At 39.5% G+C, this 11,302-nt stretch overlaps 1 protein-coding gene across 1 annotated transcript; it reads right to left on the bottom strand.

Annotated features, from left to right (window-relative positions):
- Positions 1-678: 678 nt before the first annotated feature.
- LOC311129938 (trace amine-associated receptor 13c-like) lies at positions 679-1,635 on the bottom strand (the record flags this gene model as incomplete). Its single annotated transcript, XM_084162508.1, has 1 exon — positions 679-1,635. One exon carries the CDS (start codon positions 1,633-1,635, stop codon positions 679-681), a length of 957 nt encoding a protein of 318 aa, XP_084018634.1.
- Between the last annotated feature and the right edge of the window lie 9,667 nt (positions 1,636-11,302).

Genomic DNA, 11,302 nt, shown 5'->3' with positions numbered 1-11,302 from the left:
CGGTCTCCTGCGCTGTTGTGTTTAATAATTAATTTATATAGTAATTATTTATAAATGTGAAAATACCTAGCTTACTAACATTTAACAAATGTGGGAGTAATGATTAATACATGGTGAGCAAACTGTAAATGCCTTACAAATGGTTTATTACTGAACACTATAAAGTGTTACCCATGATTGCATATTCTTGCATTTTACCCTCAACTACTTACACAATACACCATTGACATAGACTTGGACGTTATCTTGTATCATGCATTATTGTACATTTCAACTCTACCACACTTGATGAAGGCGTTGTGTCCCAATTGAGCCACTAGAGGGAGATGTTAAACAACATATAGAATGAATCTTGACGTCCTCGGAATGTACTATTAGAATACTTACTTTCTATCATTAAATAACATGGAACAACCACAGACTTTGGTATTTGGAATATACAACCCTAAATGACTACAATGTCTTTTATAAAACAAGTTTATGCCTTCATATGCCTTCTCCAAGTCATCCCATTCCAATGCATCCAAATCATTCTGCAACAACACCACATGTATCTATGATGACAACACTGAGATGAATAATGTCAGTGTATTGTTACATGAACAAACAATTACAACAAATGTATTACAAAACATATCAAACCTATGTGTGTCATATTTAGGAATAAAAACATAGGAACTATGAACATCGTAACTTCAGAGTTAAAATATGTTTAGCTGTCACTTTGAACCATGGATAAAATAAAGCATAAATTATTGGATTAATTAAGGAATTAACAAGTGGCAGAAAGCTGATGATAAATGATGATAAATGGTCAATGAAAATAAAAAATATATACAAATAAAATGGAATCCAACAACTTAGAAAGCTGAAAACAACAATAGCTAGAGTTTTTGCTGCTTTTCTCTCTGACTTATTTGCCTGTACAGTTTTAACACCAGACACACTGGCAGCCTCTTTTGAAAATACCTTTTTGGCCTGTGATCTGGCCACCACAAATATTTTCAAATAAAGTGTTATAATAATAGAGCACGGGACAACCATTGTAATTACAAAGTCAAGGATAAAACCCCACATAAATACTTCAACAAATAAACATTCATTCAAACACCTACTGGGTACCTGTACATTTACAAAGATGTTGACAATAGCAGCATCGTATATGATGCAACAACACCAGTTAATAGATATACAATACATCATTCTTGTTATTGTTATTTTAGAGTGGTACATTAAGGGATCACACACAGCAACATAACGGTCAATAGATATCAAGACCAAATTGCCCAGAGATAAAGAAGCACATAAACAACTGATATAGAAATAAAACCCCCAGAAATATTCCCCAAAATCCCAGCATGGTTCCATTAATGCTACAGTCGTTAATGGTATCACAATCAGTCCCACCAGGAGATCTGCCACAGCCAGAGAGAGGATGAGCAGGTTGGTTGGAGTGTGGAGCTGCTTGAAGTGAGAGATGGAGATGATCACCAGTATGTTCAAAAATACTGTAACTGCTGAAATCAATGAGAAGAAGATGTACAGTGTTATGTAGATAGATGTCGATAGCAAAGCCTTTCTGCAAGAAGAGTTTCTGTCTTGAAAACAGTATTGAACATCTTCCTGTGTCTCCATTTGTAATAAAGGATCAAAATGCTGAGGTCCTGCTCCTGCTTGGTCCTGTGTGTGACCCTGTCAGGTCAGCCTTCTGACAAACTCTGAGCTCTGCCTCTCTATTTATCCCTGAATGACTGACAGACACTCCCCTCCCCTTAGACTCTCTGCACACACACACACACACACACACACACACACACACACACACACACACACACACACACACACACACACACACACACACACACACACACACACACACACACACATACACACACACACACACACACACACACACACACACACACAAGCCCACAAATGAACAAAAGGTTGGATAAACAAATTATTTGTCAAAACATTATGTAATGTATTACAAGTTTGTATGTTGCTATGGCCACCTAGCCTGTCCTTCACTCTTACTGATAGTTAGAGATGAGAGAAAAAGGTACGTTTTATCAACTGAGGATTTAAATGGGGAAAATATAGTATGGGTGATGTTTTGGTCACCCAAAGGCTATTTTACATGGGAAACAGGATAACTGTTCAAGACTAACTGTTTTGGGTGATGTCAGTGCTCAGATTGGACCATAATCCACAACCTCAGGAGACATAGCCTCGGAAGCCGAGACTCCAAACAGAGGTTGTGTTTCTGATAAATGTTCTGACTTGCAACAAGCTAGCTATCATAAGACACAAAACTAACGGTGAGTGTAAGCAGCCAGCCAGCACCTCCCCTTCAAACCCCATCCTTAAACTCCTCCATCCTTCCAGTCAAGAGAACGAAACAAGATTTGGAAGAAAGGCCTTGAGAAACTACAGGACAGATCACAGCATATGTCATTTGGACAGTGCATAAGAAAATTGATAGTCAGGCAGTTGATGAGATGGCATATCTTTAAGGTGGATGCACTAATGGCATTCCATAGGAACATTACATAAACTTGTAAAAATGTCCATCTAAACTGAATTATGAAGTAATTATTCAGGTTGATGGAGCCAGTCACATTGTAGGGGACACATAATATTAGGCAGACATCACCCTACAGTATTCTGACCCAGTCATCCCCCTTGATGTTTTTCAGCCAGCCTGCTACCTTGAGAGTAATGCCCCATGTAACCTCTCACCATTACCAATAATAGGGGAGGTTAGCAGTTTTGGGGAGGTATGATCTTTGACCCTCTGTAACTTCCTCACTCATCACCCTGAGGACCAACCTGTATAGTCTACCACACCCTCTCCCATTAGCACCACCAGCTGAAGAGAGTTTTCTCTCTGTCTAATTGTCTTTCCCGTACCTTGTGTGAACTTGTCCATTCCCTTTGTGTGATTATTCTGATGAAGGCCATTGAAGGCTGAAACGTTTATCTTTTAACCTTGCTTAAATAAAACAAATCATTTTTAATGGCGAGGAAGTGTTGTGCCTTTTCCTTTGCAATGATGATTACATTTTTTGCACCTCGACTCACGTTGGTTGAGCACCCTCCTCTTCTTTCGATACAGTCATTATTTCTCAGCTTCATCAAGGTTGTCAAACATTTGATTAGATTTGTATTTTCAATAATCTAGTTCTCTCAGTTTCCAGAGGGTCCTGTTTGCGCTACGATACCATATACTTTATTGTCCATTTACATGGAAATTCATTTAGAGACATCAGCATAGAAATACACAAACACAACCCAATATATTACACGACGTACGGAAAACTGGAACGTTAGTACACAAGTCACACATTAACATATTCACATATTGGAAACATGCAGGGCTCTGTCATAATGACACTTATATCACTCTACCAATGAAAGGTGTCAACCACACACTCAAATACATCTACTACATTTAGATGTTTTTTTTGTTTTACTTTTATTTCTACAGGGTGGGTCACCATTGAGACCAGGGTCTCATTTGCAAGGAAGCCCTGTGAACATGAACATACAATAAATACAACAATATTAATCACAACAAACACAATTCTCAAAAACTGGCGGCAGGTAGCCTAGCGGTTAAAATGTTGGGCCAATTATCGAAAGGTTGCTGGTTCGAGTCCACGAGCCAACTATGTGAAAAATCTGTTAACGTGCCCTGGAGCAAGGCACTTAACCCTAGTTGCTCTGGATAAGAGCGTCTGTTAAATGACAGACCAAAAAAAAATGATTTCACCTCTGCATGATTCCTAAAGAGCATATTACATCAGCAAAACTCAACCTGTTACTGGGACTATATTGTCTCTACCGTGTAAGTGAACAACTCTTCAATGATATTAGTTTGACTTGTTTAAGTTTCTCACATCGAGGGTCCTGTTATTAGTTGTAGTAATGAAGGTCAATTTACCAACAGGGGTACCCCGTTGATTTTGTTATGCACTCTAACTCAGATATCATATTCAAAACTGCAAACATTTCTCTTCACCCTAAGACAAAATTAGTAGAATTGCAGGAAATTAGCTGTAAAACTGCAAAAAAAAATTCTCAGCCCCATGGCAAAATGAGTAGAATTGCAGGAAACTTGCTTTAAAACTGCAACATTTTCTTTACTTCCCATGGCAAAATGTGTAGAATTGCAAGAATTTACAGTGCATTCGGAAAGTATTCAGACCCCTTGACTTTTTTCACATTTTGTTACGTTACAGCCTTATTTTAAAATTGATTAAATTGTTTTTTCCCCCTCATCAATCTACACACAATACCCCATAATGACAAAGCAAAAACAGGATTTTATGAATTTTTTTAAATTTATGAAAATATAGAAATAGAAATATCACATTTATATAAGTATTCAGACTCTTTACTCAGTACTTTGTTGAAGCTCCTTTGGCAGCGATTACAGCCTCGAGTCTTCTTGGGTATGACGCTACAAGCTTGGCACACCTGTATTTGGAGAGTTTCTCCCATTCTTCTCTGCAGATCCTCTCAAGCTCTGTCAGGTTGGATAGGGAGAATCGCTGCACAGCTATTTTCAAGTCTCTCCAGAGATGTTAGATCGGGTTCAAGTCTGGGGTCTGGCTGGGCCACTCAAGGACATTCAGAGACTTGTCCCAAAGCCACTCCTGCGTTGTCTTGGCTGTGTGCTTAGGTTCGTTATCCTGTTGGTAGGTGAATATTCGCCCCAGTCTGAGGTCCTGAGTGCTCTGGAGCAGGTTTTCATCAAGGATCGCTCTGTACTTTGCTCCGTTCATCTTTCCCTTGATCCTGACAGCTGAGTTCCAGAAATCAGACAGTGCAGCTATTCTGAAGTTGCCCATACCTGCATTTCCAGCTGTCTCTTCAGATGTAGAAGAGATACTGTAGTATGTGATCAGCTGAAGTGTGTATATGCACACTAAAAACAAATGGTTCTACATGGTGCCAGATAAGGGTTCTTTCTCTTGTAACCATAGCGGATCCCTTTATGGTGCAATATGGAACCATTTTTGAAGGTTCTACCCTTTTTCTTTTTCTTTTCTTTTATTTCACCTTTATTTAATCAGGTAAGCCAGTTGAGAACAAGTTCTCATTTACAATTGCAACCTGGCCAAGATAAAGCAAAGCAGTGCGATAAAAACAACAACAACACAGAGTTACATATGGAATAAACAAAACATTCAGTCAATAACACAATAGAAAATCTATATACAGTGTGTGCAAATGTAGTAAGTTATGGAGGTAAGGCAATAAATAGGCCATAGTGCAAAATAATTACAATTTAGTATTAAAACTGGAGTGATAGATGTGCATAAGATGATGTGCAAATAGAGATACTGGGGTGCAAATGAGCAAAAATAAATAACAATGTAAATAACAATATGGGGATGATGTAGTTGGGTGGGCTAATTACAGATGGGCTGTGTACAGGTGGTGGTCCTCTGTAGCTCAGCTGGTAGAGCACGGCGCTTTTAACGCCAAGGTAGTGGGTTCGATCCCCGGGACCACCCATACACAAAAATGTATGCACGCATGACTGTAAGTCGCTTTGGATAAAAGCGTCTGCTAAATGGCATATTATTATTATTATTATTACAGGTGCAGTGATTGGTAAGCTGCTCTGACAACTGATGCTTAAAGTTAGTGAGGGAGATATGTGTCTCCAGCTTCAGAGATTATTGCAGTTCGTTCCAGTCATTTGCAGCAGAGAACTGGAAGGAATGGCGACCAAAGGAGGTGTTGGCTTTGGGGATGACCAGTGAGATATACCTGCTGGAACGCATACTACGGGTGGGTGTTGCTATGGTGACCAATGAGCTAAGATAAGGCGGGGATTTGCCTAGAAGTGATTTATAGATGACCTGGAGCCAGTGGGTTTGGCGACGAATATGTAGTGAACCCTGTTCTCAACCAGCTTGTAGGGCATGTTTTGACAATAGATTTAGAAGTGGATATGAAAAAGCCATCACTTGAACCTGATTGGTCAACTCCCCCAGCCCTCCTGCATCAATTAACATAATGTGTATGATTTTGGGTTGCTGCAGTTCAGTGTTGTGGCACTCTAACTTTGCCCATTCAGAGGGCTGTAAGAAAACTCAAAATCAGTCACCAAAGTTGTTGTACAAAAGTCCGGAATTCAATTAGTGAGGGATTAATATAGCACCATTCCTGTCAGTAGAGACCTTGAATAGTAGGAATATGTAAATAGAAAAGTTTCAATGTAAAAAGGTTCAAAAGCAAGAATTTCGTAAAAATGTGCTTAACCAGGCGGTTGATACAGTGCATTGGGAAATTATTCAGACCCGTTGACTTTTTCCACATTTTGTTAGGTTACAGACTTATTCTCAAATGGATTAAATAAATGTTTTTCCTCATCAGTCTACAAACAATACCCCATAATGACAAAGCGAAAACAGTTTTTTGCAAATTTTGGCAGATAAAAAAAACAAGAACCTTATTTAGATAAGTATTCAGACACTTTGCTATGAGACTCGAAATTGAGCTGAGGTGCATCCTGTTTCCATTGATCATCCTTGAGATGTTTCTACAACTTGATTGGAGTCCACCTGTGGTATATTCAATTGATTGGAGATGATTTGGAAAGGTCCCCAAGAACACAGTGGAACCACCAAGACTCTTCCGAGAGCTGGCCGCCCGGCCAAAAACAGCAATCGGGGGAGAAGGACCTTGGTCAGGAAGGTGATGGTCACTCTGACAGAGCACCAGAATTCCTCTGTGGAGATGGAAGAACCTTCCAGAAGGACAACCATCTCTGCAGCACTCCACCAATCAGGCCTTTATGGTAGAGTGGCCAGACGGAAGCCACTCCTCAGTAAAAGGCACATGACAGCCCGCTTGGAGTTTGCCAAAAGGCACCTAAAGGACTCTCAGACCATGAGAAACAACATTCTCTGGTCTGATGAAACCAAGATTGAACTCTTTGGCCTGAATGCGAAGCGTCACGTCTGGAGGAAACGTGGCACCATCCCTACGGTGAAACATGGTGGTGGCAGCATCATGCTGTGGGGATGTTTTTCAGTGGCAGGCACTAGGAGACTATTCAGGATTGAGGGAAAGATGAACAGAGCAAAGTACAGAGAGATCCTTGATGAAAATCTGCTCCAGAGCTCTCAGGACCTCAGACTGGGGTGAAGGTTCACCATCCAACAGGACAACGACTCTAAGCACACAGCCAAGACAACGCAGGAGTGGCTTCGGGACAAGTCTCTGAGTAGCCCAGGCAGAGCCCGGACTTGAACCTGATCGAACATCTCTTGAGAGACCTGAAAATAGCTGTGCAGCGACGCTCCCCATCCAACCTGACAGCGCTTGAGAGGATCTGCATAGAAGAATAGGAGAAACTTCCCAAATACAGGTGTGCCAAGCTTGTAGCGTCACACCCAAGAAGACTTGAGGCTGTAATCGCTGCCAAATGTGCTTTAACAAAGTACTGAGTAAAGAGTCCGAATATTTTTACATTTACATTTTAGTCATTTAGCAGACGCTCTTATCCAGAGCGACTTACAGTTAGTGAGTGCATACATTTTTCATACTGGCCCCCTGTGGGAGTCGAACCCACAACCCTGGCGTTGCTAGCGCCATGCTCTACCAACTGAGCTACAGGAGGCCTATGTAAATAGATTTTTTCCTGGTTTAAAAAAAATACATTTGCTAACATTTCTAAAAACCTGTTTTTGCTTTGTCATTATGGGGCATTGTGTGTAGATTGATGAGGATATTGTTTTATTTAAACCAAAAGGCTGTAACGTAACAAAATGTGAAAAAGTCAATGGGTCTGAATATTTTCAGAATGCACTCAGTAAAAAGTACGGTGGAATAAGAATAGGGTACATCTATTTTTTATAAAATAATACTTATTTTGGTGAAAACTATGATTTCATTGTTGACAAGACACTACATTAGGCAACATACATGGGTTTAACAACATTTCATGACCCATGTGATTAATTAATCAATATTCAGACTTAAGGTCGCCTATAAAATAATGCCTATAATAGTAATAAAAACCGCACTTTGTCATATATTATCTCAAAATGTAGTTTGAACATGTATGAAACATTGTGGAAGGACCTGGACTAATTGAAATTTAAGAAAACCAACACCACCTGAATACGCATTCATTTAATACATACATATGCAATTAACGTCATTTATTAAAATGTGACATCAGTCCTCATTTAACAATGCTTACCTGCATACAGTATAAAAGCCATTGAAGCAGACCTAAAGTAATTTTTGTAATATTGTTGAGATGAGTAAAAATGCTATGCATATTGCCATTCTAATATGGTATCGCTGGTACGACCCTCTTGACTTCTCAACTGCCAGGTAGAGTAAACAGCAAGTTAAAGAAAAACACTATTGGACATTCATGTTTGAGTTGTTAGTAACAGGAATTAAGATGAAATAATTGTTTCTACATGTTTTTCTAGAAGAGACAGTTAAAGAGATAAAGAACCATGATCGTAAGGTTCTAATTGAAACCTTTATGGTGCTATAAAGAACCCTTTCCTAAGTTTCTATAAAGGTTCTGGGAACTAGTGACAGGTTGCCACTTATCAAACCCATCAAATATTTTGCATAGACGGAGCTCCAAACAGAGGTTGTGTTTCTGAAAAGTTTTCAGCAATAAGCTAGCTATCATTAGATACAAAACTAACGGTGAGTGTTAGATGCCAGCCCTGCGATTCAAATGCAAAATCTCATACTGAAGTTCTTTAGACTTCCAATACTCAAGACAATGAATTTAGATTTGGAAGGAAGGCCTTGAGAAACTACAGGACAGATCACAGTATATGTCATTTGGCCAGTGCATAAGAAAATTGACAGTCAGGCAGTTGATAAGATGGCATATCTTTATGGTGGATGCACTAATGGCATTCCATAGGAACATTACATAGACTTGTAAAAATGTCCATCTGAACTGAATTATGAAACAATTATTCAAGTTGAGGGAGACAGTTACATCATTGGGAAACATATTTGCCAGACATTACCCTGCAGTATTCTGACCCAATCATATTTTTTGTCTGGATTGTTGTTCTCTCAGATTCCAGAGGGACCTGTTAGCACTAACATGCAAGGCTCTGTAATAACGACACATACATCACTCTACCAATTAAAGGTGTCAAACAACACACACACACACACACACACACACACACACACACACACACACACACACACACACACACACACACACAGTCAGTCAGTCAAACAAAGACACACACACACACACACAGTCAGTCACACAAACACACACACACACACACACACACATGATTCTCAAAAAGCCTATTGCATCAGCAAAACTCAACCTGTGCTTTGTGACTGATGTCACTGGGACTATAGTGTCTCTACCGTGTAAGTGAACAACTCTTTAATTATGTTACTTTGACTTGTTTAAAGTTTCTCACATCAGAGGGTCCTGTTATCACCTGTATGCAAGGCTCTGGAATAATGAAATGGCATTAATCAAGACACTCATGAAGAGGTAGGTTTTCAGACTACACCTCCCCCTAACCTCACTCAAGTCTCAATGCTACACCCCTCTCTTTAGTGTTTTTGACAAATAACAAATAATTTTACAAATACAGTTTTTTATATGGCCTCTCTGTGTGGAACATCCTGATTTCATGGGGCATGATCCAGGATTAATACATCTAAACAACAATCCAGGATCAACACATACATAATATGATCTAGGATCAACACAGATATAATATGATCCAGGATCAATATAGACACATCTTACATGCTAAATGCTTCTTTCACAAATGAAGCACTGATTTCACGACTTGAATCTGGCATCTGATAAGGCCTTCCCAAGCTGTGAACTCAAAGTAGCCATTAACTAGCTTTTTGAGATGTTACAACCTTCATAGTGTAACCCTAACTGGTAGCACTTGATAATAACACATTGTAATAAAGCATTTATAATTGGTTAGTAAATCGTTTATGTATCACTTATTAATCATTGCTCCCACATTTGTGACTTGTTTCAGGAAACTAGGCGTATGTCGCAAGTCACTACTTCACAGGAGATTTTTTATCGAAATGCGTTTTTTGGCAGAAACGCCTTTGGGAACATGTGAACTTTCATGTGCCATAATAACAAATGTGTTTGCCATCTGTAAATACGAATTAAATTGTTAAATTACGAGCCTAGTTTGTTTAGCCACGGAAAAAGACAGGAACTTCCCGCTAGCCATGATTGGCAGAGATAATGGATGGGCTGGACATGCTGAGAGATTGGTCTGCCATGTAGCATGCTTCTGTCTATAACATGAGCTGCTCAGTATGAGTAGGTAATCCTTTCGACAGCGGCTTTTTTAACAGATATCATGAAGAACTGCAAAAGTGTTGCTAATGCTCTCCACTTTCTGGAGGACGATCATGACATGCTGACTCTCTCTGACTCTGAAAATGAATCAGACGTTGAGGAAATCCCTGATTTAGGTCAAAACATTTTCATTGAACCAGACATTGTAGAGTCTTCTGAAACGACGATCAAGATTGTTGTTGTCAAGTAAGAAGTTGACCAAGTTGAGAAATCAGTGGAATTCCTGGTGGAAGCAGAGTTTGATATCTAAGGAGATGGAGAAAATTCTGGCGTTTGATTGCATAAATGCAGAGGGAGTCGAAAAGAGAACACTCAGAAGGCTGTTGTATAAAACACCTGTCTCTGGATTACATCTTCAAACTAAGGGCAACCATGGCATCCGTGACAGAGAGGGAGAAGGGTTCATCCATGTATGCGGGTAAGAGAGTCTAGCTAGTTACATTTTCAGTTATTATACATTTCTAATTTTGTCAGAAAGTCATTTCCATTGCAAGTTAAAGCATACTGTTAGCTAGCTAGCTAATGTTAGCTGGCTGGCTCACTAGCTAACGTTACATGTATGATCTGTGTAGTAATATTGTTTGTATCTCAGAAAGCCAATTGCATTGCTAGTTGGTTAGCTTTAGCTTCCTGCAGAGTCATGCATGGTGGCTAGCTATGACAATCAGTTTGTATTGCTAGTAGTATGGGTTGGGATTATTGCCGCATTCAAAACAACTGGGAACTCGGAACTATGAAATTGCCGACTTCAGTGTGTTCAAGAAAACTGGGAACTCATAAAACAACGAGTTCCAACAGGGAAAAATCGATTTGAACGGTCATCCAACATGTAATTTCAACTCGGGAACTCGGGCCTATTTCTAGAGCCCCAACTTTCCGACCTGAAGATCACTGACGTCATGATTTGACCTCAGTATTTTCCAA

This window comes from Coregonus lavaretus (genome assembly GCF_964263955.1).
Source record: "Coregonus lavaretus genome assembly, chromosome: 5".
NCBI lineage: Eukaryota > Metazoa > Chordata > Actinopteri > Salmoniformes > Salmonidae > Coregonus > Coregonus lavaretus.
The sequence above is the reverse complement of the archived record's forward strand: the minus strand, read 5'-3'. Positions and strand labels throughout refer to the sequence as shown.